Raw genomic sequence first — 19,970 nt, forward strand, 5'->3', positions numbered from 1 at the left:
GGGCTGAAATTGTGCCCCACTGAACAACAGCTGCTGGTTCGTACAGGCAGAGGCAGACAGCTGCCCTGCCTGTCCCCAGGGCTGGTGCTGGAGCAGCTGTGACCTCTCTGAACTCTCCAGCCCCATCTGGCTTTGAATGAGTCAGGCCTGACCCACAGAGCAAACCAGCCCCCTTTTGCCCAAATATTTATCTATGTGCTGTAACGCCCTTTCATTAATTTCCACCCAAACCCCTAGGACCTGCACAGCAGCCACGATTACTCCTGGGGGAATTCTGCACCACTGTGCATGTGCAGAATTTATGTCTCCTATCCCCCACCCTGATATCTTTGCTCCCCCCCCCCCACCCCCCAGAAAAATGTGACTTTCTGATGGGGCAGAAAAGGGAAGCCAAAGTGGTCATGTGACCCTCCCCAGCAGTATGTTGTGGATGCCCAGGGCAGCAGGCAGAGAGGTAAATCACTGTGGGGCAGGGACGGGACTGGGGAAGACCTGGTTGGTGGCTCCTACCCTGTGCCAGGCTCAGCTGCTAGTCCCAGCTGGGTTGGGGAGGATGGGACTTCCTCTTCCCCTGCACGGCATCCACCCCCAGACTGCTCCTCGGGCTGCAGGAAGCTCTGTAACCCCCCATCCCACTTCCTGCACCCATTGCTCCTCAGCTGCGGGGGGGGATCCCTGTGCAGGGAGCTGCTCCCCTATCTACCAAACCCCCTCATACCCTGAGCCTCTTCACCCCCTACAGAACACCCCGATGAGCCCCACTCCACCTGCACATGGATCGCGGTCCCACTGAGCCCCACCCACCTTCACCCCCATGCAGAGTCTCATTACCACTGCACCCAGAAGCCCCTGTGCATCCAGATCCTCCACTGAGCTGCCCACCAAGAACCCTCTGAACCCACAGCTGGATCCCTCCACACTCGGATCCTGCCTACCCCCACCTGGCATAGAGGGGTAGGGCCCTGGGCTGTTTCTGGGGCAGGCCCAGTCCTTGTGCTGTGTCAGGGTTGAGTACAGCTTCACTACTGAGTCTGGGTCCCCAGGAGAGTGGCTGCGTGGGTGGGCTGCACAGTGATATCCCACCTCTGTGTAGCCAGTGGCCTGTGCTCCCCACTTATTTGACCAGTACAATCTGCAGAATGTTAAAATAGTGTGCGCACACTGCCCTCAGGAGAAAGACAAGGGAGGACACAATGAATTGTAGGAGCCAGAGACACAATCCAACCTCGTGCAGCATGAGAAGGCCCAGAATCCAGGCTGCTCTTCCGTGGAGTGGGAAGAACCCAGGTTCTTTGGGCGTCGCCGTACCCCTGGTCAATGTCACGCTGACCGTCGAGAAGAGGCGAGCTGGAGAGGACAAGCATGCTGGCACCCGGGGTTATTATTACTCCAAGCACAGCGTGCAGAAAATGCCTGTTTATTTTCAGAACAAAGCTCAGCCCATCCCACTGAGGCTCCAAGACGAGAGGCCGTTTTTTAAGCTAACATGTACTACTATACAGGAGCGATTTAAGTCCCTCCTGTGGGCACTGCACAGTTAGCGCACACATCTCTACAGCGACTATACACTATACAGACTGGGCTTTGTCACTACGGAGCATTTTACAGAGTAACTAACTGCAGGGAGGACCCCACCCACCTGCTTCTCCACACAGGGAGCCTGGAGGAGGCAGGGCAGCCGTGAAGGAGGGCTCAGGGCTGCAGCCAAACGCTCACTACCATGACGACTGCTTTCTTCTAGACTGTGTGTAGCGGGGGAGGAAGGAACCATTCCCCAGAGCAGGTGGAAGGGTTCCAGCCTTTGTGCTTTACTGTGTAAATGAGAAACAGCCCGATGGAGGGCAGAGCTTGCTAGAGAGAACACCTCGTCCTCCCCACCACTGCACCCCTCATCCCCACTCCCTGTACACACAGCTCGCAGGACGCCTTCGTGCAAGGTCCTGCCTGACACCCTGACCATCCCTACTCTGCAAGAAGTTCCACTCTAGGGCCTCTGCCTTGGGGAAGCAGTGCGCGGGCCCTGGTTTGCCCCAAGGCCCATTGAGCACGGGACACACTTTCCATGGCAAGAGCGCTCCGGGTGGCAGAGGGTGAAGCACGAGGGCCTGGTACTGGCTCTCAGAGGGCAACCCTGGGGGTGAGTTAAACCAGCGCTCAGAGAACCTGGAGAAACACTGCTCTGAAAAGGGGGGAAGGCTGCGGTCAGTCATTTTAGCACTGGTAGAAAACCCAGCCCATCATTCATTCATCCCTTACGTGTGCGTGCAGTCCTTCCCCCCCCCCCCCCCCCCAGTCCCCCAGAAATAACAGAGGCAGCAGTACCAGAGTCCCCTGATGCTGTGGGTAAGGACGAGTAAGCACAGGGGAGCATCTCACTGGCAGTACAAATATATGCACCAAGCTCTGTACCCACAAGGGAGCCGGTGCTGTGCAAGCGCCCGTTAGTGAGGGTAATGCAGCTGTAAGCAGTGGTGCTGTGTCCTCCCTGACGGGCAAGGGGGCTGAGAATCTGTCGGACAGAAACGCACCTCATTAGACATTCTCTGGACAGATTGCTACCTGCTCTCACACACTACCAGAGCTCCAGCACCCCAGCAAGGTGTGCTCAGAGCTCCAGTCTGTCTAACACACACTGCTCTGGAGAGGTCCGTTCCTTCCAGCAGTCACTTCTCCTGCTCCCCTTTATCCTGCCTTCAGCTCCACTAACAATTCACTAGGCCAGCGACTGCTCTCTCCAGCAATGGGTCAGCCTGTTACAGGGATGGTGGTGGATTTTCCACATCCCCTGTGTGAAGGGCCTGGAATCACAAGATTAGCGAGAGCATCAGGTTTCTCCTGCAGGCTCTGTACATAAACCCCATACACAGAGTGTTCCTGTCTCTACAGCTGGGCCCATGACAAGTGGGCATGATGGACACGTACGTATCAACGGGCCTAGCATGAGGGCAAGGGTGGGGATGTCTGTGTTGGTTCTACACAGCCTGCCATAAGGGACTGGAACCCTGGCTGCCTCCCTCTGCCTCACTGACGGCAACACAGAGCTCTCCTCCTCCAGCTCCTCCGGGAAAGCAGGACCGGACAGTAAACAATTGTGCACAGAAACAGTTCACCTTCCCGTCGCCAGTTCCACCCCACGCTCAGGACTCAAACCCACACGCACTGGCAGGCAGAATCCAGGTCAGTGTGGTGCTGGATCAGGGCAGAAGTTTCTTCCTCAAACCTGACTGCAGCCCCCTGCAGCTCTGAAGGAGATGCTGTGCATGGGGGAGTCCCTTCCCCACAGAGTCCTGGTGCTGGGTGGCTCAGTGGTGATGCAGCACAGTCTGGAGATCCTCAGGCAGGGAACCAATGATGGTCTCAATGTAAAGGCCCACTCGCTGCAGCGTTTCCTCCTTCACAGGGAGGTGATGGCACCTGGCTCTGATCTGGGGGGAGGGAAAGAGAAGAGGGGGAACTTTTAATACAGACTCCAAGTATCCCCTTTCTGCTTGTGCCATTAACTTAAGGGAGCCCCATGGGCTCTCCCTTACCTGGGAAGATATAAAGGTCCTGAGCAGTGATGCCCCTGTGGAGATGGTTTGAGACCCAAGGGTGGGGCTGAGAAGAGCAGGACTGTAGGGTCCTTTTTCTAGCATATATAAGGGAAGCTCACACCTCCCTGGCTGGCTTTGTATGCTGTTCAGCAGAGAGGAGCAGCAGGAATACACCGTCTCCTATACACTGCGTACGATCCATGCACCACCAGAAGGGCCCATGCCCATAGGAACCAAAGCAGGAGGAAGAAACTCACCAGCTTCTCACGAAGTTTCAGAACCAGGTCTACGATCTCCACCTCGGACTTGTCTTTCATCCAGGCCACAATGTTCTACAGCAAGAGAAGAAAAGTTCTCCTAAGGGAATGTCCTTCCGTACAGCAGCTCCCCTCAGAGCTATCTCCCAAGCAAAGCCTAGTACCGAGGCGGGGGTGGGGACAGAAGGTCCTTCTCCTCTGCACAGCTGTGTCCAAGGCTAGGTCTTCGCATGGTGCTGCATGCAGCACAATGGCTTCCAGGCTGGCTGAACAGAACCATGTCCTCCCCAGCTCTCTGCCTGTGGCAACGCTATCCGCTCCCAGCCAAGCGGAGAGTCCAGGGAGGATGTGGCAATACACAGGCTTTGCATGGTCTCTGTTCTCTTACTCCCGGTCAGTGCCAGGATTAATGCACATTCCTCTTGCCGTGAGCTCAGAGTCCACACGTAGCTGCCAAAAGGAGACGGTTGTAGGATTTTTGTGCTGTCCTGGGGCACTGCACTCAGACCATGCACTCAGCATTGGCACCATCCCAGACAGGAACTCCTGTCTATTTCAGTTCCCAGGAAGGAATCAAGCAAGCGGAGAGGCATCTGATCAGGAACTCAGCTGGCTCTGGAAGCACCTGAAGAATTAAAATGGCTGCCAGCAGGGGGCAGAGCAGGGTTTGTGCTGGCTCCTGGGAAGGCTGGTCTGACCCCAAACTGGATGCCCAGGCACTGAGAGTCAGGCAGTGACTGGGATGTGGAGTGGATGTTCCCCAAATACCTGAGTGCAATCCCCCCGTCCAGGAGTGCTGAATCAGGACGTGACAGTGGGCATCCCATCACCAGTAATGACACCCTGCATTTGCTTTCACCCCCTTTTGTCGGAACGTACCGCCTCGCAGATCGCCTCCAAGTGAAGGGCCTCCAGCTTCTGGGTCATTTCCTTGTGTCTCTGACGGTACCAGCCATCAAAGTTGGGAGACTTGAAGAAACGTCTGCAGGAAGAGACGTGAAGCTGAGAGGGGAAGGGAGAGCAGACCGGGCTCTGGAGAATGGTACTTGCTGTCTGGTTTCTTCACTACTCATAGGGATTTTCCATCCACTGAAAAGGTGGTTCCAACACAGAGACGTTGGAGGGGGGACAGAATCCCTGGTTCAGTGTAATTAGGGACGTGGATAGGTTAGAACTTAAGAACGGCCAGACTGGGTCAGACCAAAGGTCCATCTAGCCCAGTAGCCTGTCTGCCGACAGTGGCCAATGCCAGGTGCCCCAGAGGGAATGAACAGAACAGGGAATCATCAAGTGATCCATCCTGTCACCCATTCCCAGCATCTGGAAAACAGAGACTAGGGACACCATCCTTGCCCATCCTGGCTAATAGCCATTGACGGACCTATCCTCCATGAACTTATCTAGTTCTTTTTTGAACCCTGTTATAGTCTTGAATCCTGTTATAGTCAAGTATAGGTTGCTAGGGAGAAGGCTCCTTACTGACCCCACCTTCCCCAACCTCTCATACCAATGGCCCGATTGATTCTTAGTCTCAGAAGCTGGCTTCTCACACAATGCGTAGGCGCGAGGGTCTGGCGAGTTGGCTGCCCTGAGGCAGGCAATGGTGAGTGCTTCCCACCCCGGGGCAGGCAGCGTGCTCTTATGGTTAAGGCACTGGATTAGAACACAGAAGATTTGGGTTCTATTCTTGGTCCTGCCACAGACTCCTTGTGTTCATTTTCTAGAATTCTGCCCAATCCGGTTTGCAGTGTGTCAGGAAATGGTGCTCGTGGCCTTTCCACAGGGAAATGACTCCACAACCACAGCCAGGGCAGTGCCATTGTGTGTTTTCTAATCATCTTAAACTTGCCCTCTCAGTCTGACAATCTTAGCTCCGTCCCCCTGCACCACAACTCCCCTCCCTCCTTGGTGTTTGCACCGAACACTTATTGTTGTCACGGAGCTAAACTCCACACATTTCGGCCTTGTTCTCTCTTTATAAGCAAGGCCTTGTGTACACTGTAGCCAAGGGCCTGGAGGCTGCAGCCCTCCACGGTGCAGTCGATGGGTGATTCTGCGGCAGTTTCTTTTACAAACGGAGGTTTTTACTGAATGAAATACGGAAATGAAGCATTAGCACAGCTCATTAGTTTTACACAGCCCCAGCGTTTTTAATTTTCAGGGTGCTGCAGAATTTCAGACTGGGAATGAAAAATGACATGGAGAAGTCATCAGAGAGAAGCTGGCAGCTGGCAAGGGACATCTGAGAAGGCGTAGACGGTAGGAGGCAGTTTGGGATTATGGGATATGCAGATTAGTTGGATATTCATGCTAAAGTAATCAGCTAACACTGTTGAGAGCTACATGGTCATGTTTCAGAGTTTATCCCCAGTTAAGAATGGAGAATTTCAGATCTTCATTATAGCCTGAAAAAAAATTGCTATTTGCAGATTCAAGCAGACAGCACTTTGGTGGCACTCAGTTCATGCTTTTAAAGGTTTCTTTGTAACCCTATAAAGGCCCAGCACAATGGGCCCCAATCTCAACTGAGGCCTTTAAATGCTGCCATAAAACACATCTTTTGTATAAATTCAAGCTTAGATTTTGGAGCACTATTCTGTGCTGAGGGATGGATTATGCAGAAAGTTCCATGGTTAAGAACTGCAGAGCACACAAGATTCTGCCCTGTAGACCCTGGTCATGTTCTCTGGACTCTCTCCTTTTTGCCAATATTTTTCTGGTAAGTAGGTAGTTGAATATTGCAGCTATTGTCACACCATAACTGTAGAGAGAGGAGCTATTCACTTTCCTGCTGCTTGATTTAACCTACAATTGCATTGACTTTATTTACAGCCTTATGTTCCAGCTCCATACATAATGTGCCTGTCCACTTTCTGGGTCTCTTTCAGCAACAGGTTCAGATTTTTAAAGGTATTTAGGTACCTAACTCCTTGATTTCAAAGGGTCTAAATAGCTCTGAAAATCTGGACCCTAATGCCTTCCATATTTCTCCTCTCCACTGAGTATCTGGTTTCAGTTTTTCCCCTCAGATTTTGGTGAAGGTTTGCTCTGTTCTGTTTGCAACTCTAATTTTTCATTAGAATAATAATGGGGGGAACCCTCTTACAAGTCATCTCAAACTTTACAGTAAAGACCCTGTATTGTTACCTATAACAAGGTAGCACCTGCAGGCCCCAATTAGCATCTGGGTCCCATCGGGCTGGGTACTGTACAAACACACAAAGATTGTCATACTGGATCAGAACCGTGATCTATCTAGGCCAGTACCTTGTCTCTGACGGTGGCAAGAACCAGCTGCTTCAGGAGCAAGGTACATGAAACTCCCTAGTGGACAGTGATGGAGTAAAGTGCCTCTGGGGAAGTTTTTCCCCAAACCTATCACACTCAGGGACTGGCTTAAACCCTGAAACAGGAGAGTTTATAGTCCTACTAAAACCTGATAGTTCTGTGTCATTTAAAATATTATTTATACATAAGCAGGATTATGTTTGCTGTCCCTTCCGGCCATTATAACTTGGCCAGTTCCTTGTTGGCATCAAGCTTTCAAAGGGAATGGTCTCTCTCTTGAAGCTGCTCTCTCCTCCTGATGAGTCTAAGCCAGGATTTGGCAGGTATGTTCGTTATACCCTTTACCTACTGCTGATGAAACAAGACAACCAAACACCACATTCTTACCTGTACAGGCCTAACCAGTCACCCTTAAGTACACAGGTGAGCTGGGGACCAGCATGTTCAAGGGTCTTCATGAAATCTTCCTGTCGGAAAGGACGGATCTGGGGAGGATTCTGTGCAACAAAAAGAACACATCGCAATGGAGCCCCAAGTACTGGGAATGAGGCTCAGAGCTCCTAGGAAGAGTCCATGCAGGATATACCGAAAACCTAGGAGAACCACCAAATGCCTGAAACTGCACATCTCAAACAATTCTGCTAGGAGAGTTCACGTTACAGATCTCTAACAGCCTTGCTGAGCTGAAAACTACTATAAGGAGGAAGCATCTGTCCCAGTGTTCATTCTGTCTCCCTTTTCAGGGGGAACAATCCTGTCCCTGCAATAAGGGCAGTTTGAGAGTGGGCCATAGTATTTCACAGATTCCTACATCTTTTCTAACAGTCCTACCTGGGGAGTGGGGGAGGGGGAATGAGCTCCTTGAAGCTGAGCACCGTTGGATTGTCCTATGACCCAGTGTTACCATTTGTACCCCTCTATTCATCCCTGTTACAAGACTGGGTTAAATTTTGTACAAAGACAGGTGTCAGTGAGAACAAATGGACCATCACCTGATTAAGTAGCCACTCTTGGGCAGGAGAGCGGGTGTGGGCAAAAAAAAAAAAAATCTACATTTTGACAAAGAAGCACCTTAGGATTTCTGACCCCATAGACTTTCTGTCTCCTGAACATCAGCGGAGCTGATTCTTGTGCAAGAGAAAGGGCTATAAGTGGAGAGGACAGACATCCCAAACATCTCTCCCTGCTCTCTACCCACAGCATCCATCAACACCTGCAGAACAAGGAAGTAGCACTGGACTGGAAAGCAGACCCTGTCTGAAAGAGGTTCAGCCAGTAAGACAGCTGGAACATGTGGTGAGAGAGACCTTTGCTTTGTATTCACTTAGCTTGTTAAGTTAGGTGTGTGTTGGGTTTTACCTTTGATTTCTTTGTAACCAATTCTGTTTGTATGCCTCATTACTCGTAGTCACTTAAAATCTATCTGCAGTTAACACATTTTTATTGTTTTATCTAAACCAGTGTGTTTGGGAAACTCCATTTGGGATAACAGGATTTGTGCATATCATTTTCTATTAGTAAACGACAGACTTCATAGGAGCTTGTATCGTCCAGGAGGATTCTGAACAGTACAAGAGGCATATTTCGGGGGGAAAGTCTGGGACTGGGAGTTTGCTGGCATTGCCCTGAAATGTAATTCAGGAGTGGCTGGCTATAGCACTCCAAGTATAGCTGGGAGTGATTTACATGCTGGAGGCTGTGTGTGGACAGACCAGGAGTGGTTGCTTTCACAGCAAAGCAGGGTAAAAGGCAACCCAGGTTAGAGAATCGAGGGGACACAGCTGTCGCGGTCATTCTAGATTGTATCCTGGATAATGTCGCACCCAGATCTAAGTCCTAGAGGGCCTGGGCACTCTCAGAAGATCATGTGACCCAGATCTAGGAGTTCTAAAGGGCCTGAGCCTTGGGTACTTTTCCCACATCTGAGCAGTCTGTTGCATTTGGGAACACTGGGACAATTTCCCAAGAGAATAATCAGCATAAAAGTGTAACTATTCCAAATCTCTATAAAGAAATCAAATGAAACCGGACATACCTTCCATGGAGTAATGGCCCTCTGTAGAGGCATCAGACTCGCAATGTAATGCTCCTATGGAGTAGTAGTGAAAACAGAACTTAGACTAATTAGAGAGCCTTTCCCAAGGTCATTAGGTGTCATGCTGTGCTTTAAGAGCCACCAATACGACATGCAGTGAACAACCTTCCATTCTCTTTGCCCCTTCTTTGGTGTGTAGATTTCCACAAGTCCGAATGCTCGTTTATCTCCTCCCACCCCTCGATCCCCACTGCCCCGGAAGCTAGGACATCAGAACTGGCTGCTGTGCAAGTTTTAAGAATGCCACACAGGATGAGATCTGATGGGAGGGAATCAACAGCAGGAGTGGAGTGAGACTCAGAAAACACAGTCACATCACAGCTCCCCGCATCGGAACAAAGAAGATGGAGAAGCCAATGTGATTCTAATGGGAATGTCTACCGTAGGTGCAACAAGCTCTCTCACAGGGCAGGAAGAGAAGAGGGGTTGAAAACAGCAACCATTCCCTTCCTCAGTAAAGCAACAGCCATCCAGACAGGGCTCTTAACAAATGCTGTGGTAGGGATTGAACCCTCAAGAACTAAATACTAGGGCTGTCAATTAATCGCAGTTAACTCATGCGATCAACTCAAAAAATTAATCAAGATTAAAAAAATTAATTGTGATTAATCGCAGTTTTAATTGCACTGTTAAACAGTAGAATACCAATTGAAATTTCTTAAATATTTTTGGATGCTTTTTTACATTTTTAAATATATTGATTTTAATTAGAACACAGAATACAGAGTGCACAGTGCTCACTTGATATTTTTTATTACAAATATTTGCACTGTAAAAATGATAAACAAAATGAATAGTATTTTTCAATTCACCTCATACAAGTACTGTAGTGCTATCTCTTTATCGTGAAAGTGCAACTTACAAATGTAGATTTTTTTTTGGTTACATAATAGCACTCAAAAACAAAACAATGTAAAACTTTAGAGCCTACAAGTCCACTCAGTCCTATTTCTTGTTCAGCCAATCACTAAGTGAAACAAGTTTGTTTACATTTATGGGAGATAATGCTGCCAGTTTCTTATTTACAATGTGACCAGAAGGTGAGAAGAGGCATTTGTATGGCACTTTTGTAGCTGGCATTGCAAGGTATTTACGCGCCAGATATGCTAAACGTTTGTATGCCCGTTCATGCTTCAGCCACCATTCCAGAGTACATGCTTTCATGCTGATGATACTCATTAAAAAAAAAGTGTTAATTAAATTAAATTAGTGACTGAACTCCTTGGGGAAAACTGTACGTCTCCTGCTCTGTTTTACCCGCATTCTGCCATACATTTCATGTTATAGCAGTCTCAGATAATGACCCAGCACATGTTGTTCATTTTAAGAACGCTTTCACTGCAGATTTGACAAAACACAAAGGTTCCAATGTGAGATTTACAAAGATAGCTACAGTACTCAAACCAAGTGCCTTCCAAAATCTGAGAGAGACAAGGTGTGGAGCATTATTTCAAAACACCTAGAACAGCAACACACTGATGCAGAAACTACAGAATCCGAGCCACCAAAAAAGAAAGTGGCATCTGCTGGTGGCATCTGACTCAGATGATGAAAATGAACATGCCTCAATCCGCACTGCTTTGGTTTGTTATCAAGCAGAACCCATCATCAGCATGGAAGCATGTCCTCTGGAATGATGGTTGAAGCATGAAGGGACATAGGAATCTTTGGCGCATCTGGCACGTAAATATCTTGTGATGCTGGCTACACCAGTACCATGCAAATGCCTGTTCTCACTTTCAGGTGATATTGTAAACAAGAAGAGGGAAGCATTATCTCCTGCAAATGTAAACAAACTTGTTTGTCTGAGCGATTGGCTGAACAAGAAGTAGGACTGAGTGGACTTGTAAGCTCTAAAGTTTTACATTGTTTTGTTTTTTAATGCAGGTTTGTCTGTTTTTACATAATTCTACATTTGTAAGTTCAACTTTCATGATAAAGAGATTGCACTACAGTACTTGTATTAGGTGAATTGAAAAATATTATTTCTTTTGGTTTTTTTACAGTGCGAATACTTATAATCAAAAATAAACAAAGTGAGCACTGTAAACTTTGTATTCTGTGTTGTAATTGAAATCAGTTTTGTTCCCTTTATACACATTGTGCTGGGTGTCAGGACTGCAGAGCCAAGCACAGTATCAGTCAAACCTGCCAGAACCTGCCAATCAGAAGACAAGTTTATTCTTCTCTAAGAAGAATTAAAATGTCTATGATGGTGTTCAGGCCTCTGGCACAAAGCCTGTCTTTGTGGAATAACCCAGAGAGGAGGGTGGAACCCAGCATTCAGGCATATGCTGTTCATCCCTCCCATACTCCTTCACCACACGGATCAACAATCCCGTCTACTCACCAGGGGAATAATGAAACTCTGGGTGAGCTCCAGCAGGTGCCGCCTCAAAAGGGCACTTTGGACTTCAGACGGGCGCTTCCTCTGAATCCCCTGCAAGTAGAGAGTGAAGTTACAGCACGGGGGGCACTCACGAAGATACCGTTTAACAGCCAGCAGCTTTAGTAGGTAAGAGCTGAGGCTATGCACGTGTGTGCAGTTCTCAGCAAAACACTGCATCTGCATGCAGCCAGTCAAGGGGCAGACTGGAAAAGAATAATTTTGTGCACTCTCCCAAGCTTGGCCCATAATACAAGCTCCACTCACTTGTGACACTAAAGTAAAATGCCACTCACATAGACTAGCTTGTTTAGAGCTGCCTGATATAGATTCATAGATTCATAGATTCTAGGACTGGAAGGGACCTCGAGAGGTCATCGAGTCCAGTCCCCTGCCCGCATGGCAGGACCAAATACTGCCTAGACCATCCCTAATAGACATTTATCTAACCTACTCTTAAATATCTCCAGAGACGGAGATTCCACAACCTCCCTAGGCAATTTGTTCCAGTGTTTAACCACCCTGACAGTTAGGAACTTTTTCCTAATGTCCAATCTCGACCTCCCTTGCTGCAGTTTAAACCCATTGTTTCTGGTTCTATCCTTAGAGGCTAAGGTGAACAAGTTCTCTCCCTCCTCCTTATGACACCCTTTTATATACCTGAAAACTGCTATCATGTCCCCTCTCAGTCTTCTCTTTTCCAAACTAAACAAACCCAATTCTTTCAGCCTTCCTTCATAGGTCATGTTCTCAAGACCTTTAATCATTCTTGTTGCTCTTCTTTGGACCCTTTCCAGTTTCTCCACATCTTTTTTAAAATGCGGCGCCCAGAACTGGACACAATACTCCAGCTGAGGCCTAACCAGAGCAGAGTAGAGCGGAAGAATGACTTCTCGTGTCTTGCTCACAACACACCTGTTAATGCATCCCAGAATCATGTTTGCTTTTTTTGCAACAGCATCACACTGTTGACTCATATTTAGCTTGTGGTCCACTATAACCCCTAGATCCCTTTCTGCCGTACTCCTTCCTAGACAGTCTTTTCCCATTCTGTATGTGTGAAATTGATTTTTCCTTCCTAAAATATGTTCTTCCCTCTCTTTTCTTGCCAACAATGCTAACGGTTAAGATGTCATTAGGCTCCAGAGCTCAATCAAGTGAAATAATCTTCTGAGAGCACCACCCTGAGAAGAGTGTCCAAGTAATTTTAACCCACGCTTGGATAGCCTGGACTAAGCCATGACTGGAGTCAGGGTGAAGTCAAAGACCTTGGGCCGAGGGAAAACCCAATACTATTTCTCCTTTGGGCTTCAATGGTTTAATCCAGACTTTAGCACTGCTTTCCTGCAGCGCTTTACAGGATGGGGGATAGAGACAGGAAACGCTCACCTTTAACAATCTCTTTATCAGGGTTTTGTCTTTGTGCAGAAATGTCTTGTAAGAGGTGTAGATTCCTAGATTAAAAACACAGAAATGCTTAAAAACAAATCACCCCCCCGCCGCTAGTTTCTCAAGGTCACATCATTGTGCAGTAAAGCCTTGTTCACAGGCAGGGGAGGGGAATTTCCCAATCTTAACTCTGGCTAGTTAGAAGAGAAAAAGCTTTGATGACAGAAACCTCCTAAAATGACAAGAGTTGCTGCCACAACAGCACTCATAGTAGGATTAACCTTCGAGACCTTTCAACTGCCCCGAGGCACCCCTCTCCCCCAAAAAATGTCACAGGAAAAGACACGTAACCAGCAGCATTAGCTCAGGACTAGGCTTGAGTTGACTAGTTCAGTGGTGTTAGATAGCTGTATCTACCTACCTAGGTACAACTTCCCTTCACCATATCTGACAGCCTCCCAAATACTCAACAGAAGTGATATAAATTTCTCTCCACTCCCAACCTGCAGGTTAAATAGCCTGAATAATTTCTATTGGAGTGTTTAACATCTGAGGGTACGTCTATACTTACCTCCGGGTCCGGCGGTAAGCAATGGATCTTCCGGGATCGATTTATCGCAGCTTGTCTAGTCGCGATAAATCGATCCCGGATCAATCTCCTAGGGTTACCATATCTGCACAGTCAAAAAAGAGGACACGGGGGGAGGAGCCCCGCCCCTGCCCCGCCCCCAATCACTCCCTCCCACCCCCTGACTGCCCGCCTCAGAACCCCCAACTCCCCCCTGCTCCTTGTCCCCTGATTGCCCCCTCCTGGGACCCCTGCCACTAACTGCCCCCCTAGGACCCCCTAGGACCCTACCTGTCCCCTGACTGCCCCGACCCTTATCCACACCCCCACCCCATATTCACACCCCCGCCCCCAGACAGACCCCCGGGACTCCCATGCCCTATCCAATCGGTCCCTGCCCACTGACAGGACCCCCAGAACTCCTGACTCATCCCACCCCCTCTGCTCCCTGCCTGCCTCAACCCCTCTCCACACCCCTGCCCTCCTGACAGCCCCCCCGAACTCCCGACCCATCCAATCCCCCTCTCCCTGTCCCTCGACCAGGGCCGGCTTTAACAAGAGCCCAGGAATCGGGCTGCACTCCGGCTGGAGTCGCGGGGTTTGGGGCCAGGCCGGAGGTGCTCGGCCGGGGTCGGGCTGGCCGCCCAAGCTGGGACAGAGCCGCTGGGGTCAGAGCCGGCGCGCTCGGCCAGAACCGGAGCTGCTGGGGCTGGGACCGGGCCGGCGCGCTCGGCCAGAATTGGCCCGAACCAGGCCGGGCCGGAGCCGCTGGGGCCAGCCCCGGCCGGACTGGGCCGCGTTGCACCTCCCCGGAGCCCTCCTCCTCGCGTCCCCCCCGCCCCAGCCCCTGTGCCTCTGGACCCTGCGCCGCCGGAGCCGAGCAGCTGGAGCCGGGGAGGAGAAGTGCCCAGCCGGCGACTGGGGTCCGGAGTTAAGGGGGCTGCCTGAAGCTGGTAGCACTGGCTCGGGCAGCTTGGCTCTTAAACAGAGCCGAAGTCTGAGTCCGGGGAGGAGCAGAGCAGCTGGAGCCGGGGAGGAGAAGTGCCTGGCCGGGGGCGCAGGGTGCGGAGGCATAGGGGCTGCCCGAAGCCCGAGTGCTACTGGCTTCATGGTTTGCCGGGTAGCCTCCAGACCCTGCACCTCTGGCTGGGCGCTTCTGTGACGTTATTGACATAAACTGGGACCGTATAGATCATTGTTGCAACCAAGGTCCTGTAGTGGCACCCAAATCTTGTATAAAGGGGGTCAAATGGGGTGTCTAGGACAAGGTTATGGTTTAATGGTTATGATTATGCTGTCTATATGTGTGTATCAGTTTTGTAGTTGAAGTTATGAATATTGGCTCTATACTGTCTGTATGGCAAACTTATGCCATGCTTCTGGGTGACATCCCAGACAAGCTGAGATTAGCTCTGCCTAGCCTGCTTGATGGCCCATTAAGGACCATCAGCTATACAATGGACCCACTGAGAGAAGGCAGATACGCCTTGTAACTCAGCAAAGTATGCAGGGACTGGCCCATGTGACTCCAGACTCCATTTTGCTGTAATTTTCCACAGTAAGAACAAAGAAGTGTTCTTACACCTGGAAAAGACTATATAAGGCTGATGCCTCATCTCCATTTTGTCTTCAATCCTGCTTCTTACCTCTGGAGGAACTTTGCTACAAACTGAAGCTCTGAACAAAGGACTGAGGACCCATCCCAGCTGGGGATGTATTCCAGAGACTTGATTTGAACCTGCAGTTTATTCCATCGCTGCTGCAAGCCTGAACCAAGAACTTTGCCATTACTGTATGTAATTGATTCCATTTAACCAATTCTAACTCTCATCTCTATCTTTTTCCTTTTATGAATAAACCTTTAGATTTTAAATTCTAAAGAATTGGCAGCAGCGTGATTTGTGGGTAAGATCTGACTTGTATATTGACCTGGGTCTGGGGCTTGGTCCTTTGGGATCAGGAGAACCTTTTTTCTTTTACTGGGGTATGGGTTTTCATAACCATTTGTCCCCATAATGTGTGGCACTGGTGGTAATACTGGGAAACTGGAGTGTCTAAGGAGATTGCTTGTGAGACTTGCGGTTAGCCAGTGGGGTGAGACCGAAGTCCTCCTAGTCTGGCTGGTTTGGTTTGCCTTAGAGGTGGAAAAAACCCAGCCTTGGGCTGTAACTGCCCTGTTTGAGCAATTTGTCCTGAGTTGGCACTCTCAGTTGGGTTCCGCCAGAACCGCATTGTCACAGCTTCCCCTCCCGGCCTCCAGCTGCGCTGGGGAAGTGCCAGCCGGGGGCGCAGGGTCTGGAGGCTGCCCGCAAACGGTAAAACCGGTAGCACTCGGGCAGCCCTTTTCACGTGGCTGGGAGGGGGAGTTAGGGCGGGGACTTTGGGGAAGGGGTGGGGAAAGGGCGGAGTTGGGGTGGGGCCGGGGGTGGGAAATGGGCAGGGCTAGGGCCCGTGGAGTGTCCTCTTTTTTTATTTTTTAAATATGGTAACCCTAGATAAGGAAAGCAGAAGCGACACTTGAGTTGTATCACTGCAATGCAGAGATAAGAATAGACGCACTGGGGGAGGGGGAACAGACAGTTGATTCAGTCCAGCCCCAGATCCCTGAAGACAGAACAGCCCCACAAAACCCCACCTTCTTCAGCCAGTCAGAGCCATCAGGCTACTCAAGTACTTCCCAACAACCACCAGGGGAAACCTCTAATGAGGCTTCTACCATCTCCAAGGCTTCTCCTTCCTCAGACAGAGTCTTCCTCAGGGGGGTTTCTAAAACCAGATGGGGGAGGCGGGGCTTCCACGTTTTCTGTGTTTTTTTTTCTGTATCAGAAGCCTTTAGATGGTCCAGTAATAACAATGGAGAGCCCAAGTCAGGAAGGACACTCACGTAACCGTAAAGAATTACTGCAAGCAGCAGAGGAGCTGGAAGAAGTTACAGCCCTGGAGTTGCTCTCCGGTGAGGCAGAGGGCAATGCCCACAACAAACACATTGCTGCAAAACCTTCGAACTCAGCAAAGAGGAAGGATAAATGCAATTAAACCAAAACTGACGTTAAAGGGGAATTACCCGGCTTAGCGTCCAGAGTTTTCAGTTTGGTTAGTTTCTTCACCTTGACTTGTTTGGGTAAGTCACCTGTGGAAAGACACACAGTGTCTAGTACCAGGTTATAAAGGCAGCCCTTCTAGCCTCATAGCCACAGCACACGTGTGAGAGGACTCGCACTTTAGACCATCCAGGCCAAACGTGCAAAAATTAAACTGTATCCTCCTGTGATATGAATGCTGAGCTAGTGCTGGTATCCCAGCTGCTACCGGGAGCTTTCAGACCGGCCTCTGCCAGTCCCCGGTGGTGACAGGAAAAAGGTAATAATGAGTCGCGTAGAGAAGAACTCCTCAGCCCAACCTACAGCAGCGCTCTTGGCTTTTCAGAAAATAAAACCAGTGTCTCTCTACCAAGCATTTCTCTCCTATTCCCTTCCATCTTCATTCCCAAGAATAATCTTCCATTTCCTTAAAGCTTAGAAAAAAGAAAATCTTTGTTGTAATTTTCTTAAGACTTTGCTTTTACTGCTGTCACCTCAGCTCCCAGGCTAGCAGCCTGAACTACCCTCTCTGAGTCCCTGATCCTCATGGGGCGGTGATGTGCACATGGAACTGTTGCTGAGACACCACTACATGGGCCAGCTCACTGTCAACCTCTGAGTCGAATACAGAAAGACGAGCTTGGGTTAGAGCATTACCTGACATTTTGAGCTCCCCGAGCCGAAGGAGGTGAGGCCAGTGCTGGAGCGTTTTGATAAAGAAAGGATTTGTGACGCCCACGACAATGTTCGGCCTACAGAGAGAAGGTTGAGATGAAAGTGGAAGCCAGAGCAACAATGCCCTCAAGGTTCCTTCATGCAGCTTGTGCTGACTGAGTAATGAGTCTAGAGGCTTCTTTCACACAGGACAACCAGGGTACTTACGGGGCTTGTGTCCTGGTGGTGTACTCCTTAAACTCGCTGTCATGGATAGTGAAATATGGACGATAGTCACAGCAGTACTTCAGAGGGGTGAGACAGCTGCAAGAATAACACAGGAGTATTGCGGTGATCACGAAAGACAGCTCATGCTGGAGAGGAACAGTTTTGGGACAGGCCAGTTTCCTAGTGGTCACTGCTTTGCACTGCCAGATGAAACACTACCTCCCTCTCTAAACTGGCGGCATGTCTACACTTCGAGCTGGAGGTGTCATTACCAGATTGAGGAGTCACACTCACATGAGCTCTGACAGCGCCAGCACACTGAAAGTAGAGTGTAGCCATGGCAGCGCAAGTGGCAGGAGGGGCTAGCCACCCTGAATACGTGCCTATGGTCTCCCAGGGGTACATACTCTGGGCAACTAGCCCCTGCTGTTACTTGCACTGCCATGGCTACACTCTGTGTTTACTGAGTTGGCTCTATCAGAGCTAGCACAAGTATGTCTCCTTGAGATGGGGATCACACTCTAGCTCCAAGTGCAGATATACCCTAAGAGTGCTGCTGACAGGGTCATCCCTAGGGGGGTGCGGAGCCCGCGACAAATCAGCCCCGGCCGGCTTGGTGGCCCCGCTCTGCATCGGCGGCAGCACATGGCAGTGGGGGGAGGGACAGCTGAACTGCCCGGCAATTGATAGCCTGCTGGGGAGCTGATGGGGAGCTGCCGGTCCACCCTGGTTCCAAGCCCCCACCAGCTAGCTCCAATGGGCTGCTCTTTCTGCAAGCAGTGGACAAAGCAGGCGGCTGCCAAACAACGTTATAAGGGCATTGCACAACTTTAAACGAGCATGTTCTCTAATTGATCAGCAACGAAACAACGTTAACCGATGTTAAGTGAGGAGTTACTGTACTTGCATACACAAATTAGATCCGATGCAATTTATTGGACAGAGCAGTGGTTCTAAAGGGAGGAGAATTAACAGTATCCTGTGACGGTCACCTGCGATTCAAACAAATTACCTGGTAAGTGCCAGAACCATTTCTGAGGAAATTGTAGGGGATGGCGCCATTACAACTATTGGCTCCCCCAGTAGCATCAGCTCCCACAGCATCTGGATATGAATTAGCACTGGCTGGAAACATCTGTTAGTGAGAGAGAGAGTAACAGGGTAAGGCTAGAAATGGAGTTCCTGAAAGAACAGACTGGTATTAGGCACATTCAGCTGCTCCTCTGCATCTGCACATTTAAGGTCTAGGATGGGTTCCTAATATCCTGCAGCAGTGAGTTCCACAAGGTAACTATATATATATATATATATATATATATATATATATATATATATATATATATATATAAAACACACACACACTTCCTGTAAACCATTTAAAATCTGTTAAAAGGAAACATTTTAAGCAATATATAGTTACCCTGTGGATCTCACTGCTCATTTGATATATTTTAAGCAAAATAAGATACATGTAAAAGGGAACAGGATCTACAGTAGATTAGTTACATTCAAAATTTCCCGGGTAACCAATCTGCCAGGGCATAGGCTGATCTCCAGCTGAAGACAGGAAGAAATTCCTGTCTCTATGGTCCAGGTGGTTGTGCATACAAGAAGCCCATACATGCACGACAAAGCTCCCTAATGCCCTTAAGCACTGTGCGGCTCCTACCAACCCAACATTCAGACTGATGCACTTTACCGACACGAAGTATCAAAATCACACTCAATGCCCACAACCTCCCATTCAGTTAAAGAACATCGTGAGCAGAGAGGAAGGAGGTAGAATGGGAGGAGTGTGTTGAGAGAAGCTAATGCCCACCTGAAGAGATCCAGTTCATGAACACTGGGGAGAACTAACGGGGCTGGTAACAAGTTCTGAATGGGAGAGAGGAGAAAGGCAGTTAATGAATGGAAATGTCCTGAGCACATACTACTGTCACTCTGAGTTACCCACCTCAGAAACAGAAAGACATTCCATCTACAGTAAGTACCAAAGCATCAAAAAGCTTAGACAAAGATAATTTTTGGAGAACCAAGCTAGGAGCAAACGTGGACAGGAGCCAGCCAAAACCCCTGCCTTCCAAGCCTGAGAAACCTTCCCACTGCAGCCAAGCAGAGCTTGGGAAAATGATAATCAGGGAAGGTGGTGGATGCTAAGAGTCCAGAAATGTGTGAAAGGTACTAGCACAAAGGAGGGAAGGAGAAGGGATTATTGGCAGAACAAGGAGCAATGATGTAAAATTACCCAGGAGGCTGAAGCATCCTTACTCAGGGATTTCTCTGCCCAGGCAGGGGTTAGTGTCATTCTTACTGGGTGGGAGTTTGAAGAGTTTAGTGAAAACAGTCGAGAGGAATATTTAGGAAGCTGTTGTTCCAGGGAGCACATTGGACAAGTTCCAAAGAGCTCCAATTCTACAGTACTCTTCTCTTACTCAGCGATCTAGACTCTGCTGGCTAGTGGGCCATTTTACACCACTCTCTTCTTCAGCTCA

The 19,970-nt window shown here is 49.2% G+C and overlaps 1 protein-coding gene across 2 annotated transcripts in view; it reads right to left on the reverse strand.

Annotated features, from left to right (window-relative positions):
* Positions 1–1,401: 1,401 nt before the first annotated feature.
* DENND6B (DENN domain containing 6B) overlaps positions 1,402–19,970 on the reverse strand; it is a 38,318-nt gene continuing 19,749 nt past the window's right edge. For both annotated transcript variants that reach the window (XM_054005928.1, XM_054005936.1), the window contains 12 exons: positions 19,298–19,353; positions 18,491–18,613; positions 17,479–17,574; positions 17,254–17,348; positions 16,581–16,646; positions 12,949–13,013; positions 11,524–11,613; positions 9,114–9,167; positions 7,466–7,575; positions 4,670–4,772; positions 3,791–3,865; positions 1,402–3,425 (listed from right to left, as the gene is read on the reverse strand). In XM_054005928.1, the coding sequence (XP_053861903.1) occupies positions 3,303–3,425; positions 3,791–3,865; positions 4,670–4,772; positions 7,466–7,575; positions 9,114–9,167; positions 11,524–11,613; positions 12,949–13,013; positions 16,581–16,646; positions 17,254–17,348; positions 17,479–17,574; positions 18,491–18,613; positions 19,298–19,353 (1,056 nt within the window). In that variant the 3' untranslated portion in view covers positions 1,402–3,302. The remainder of the gene's footprint in view (positions 3,426–3,790; positions 3,866–4,669; positions 4,773–7,465; positions 7,576–9,113; positions 9,168–11,523; positions 11,614–12,948; positions 13,014–16,580; positions 16,647–17,253; positions 17,349–17,478; positions 17,575–18,490; positions 18,614–19,297; positions 19,354–19,970) is intronic.

This window comes from Malaclemys terrapin, chromosome 1 (assembly GCF_027887155.1).
Source record: "Malaclemys terrapin pileata isolate rMalTer1 chromosome 1, rMalTer1.hap1, whole genome shotgun sequence".
NCBI lineage: Eukaryota > Metazoa > Chordata > Testudines > Emydidae > Malaclemys > Malaclemys terrapin.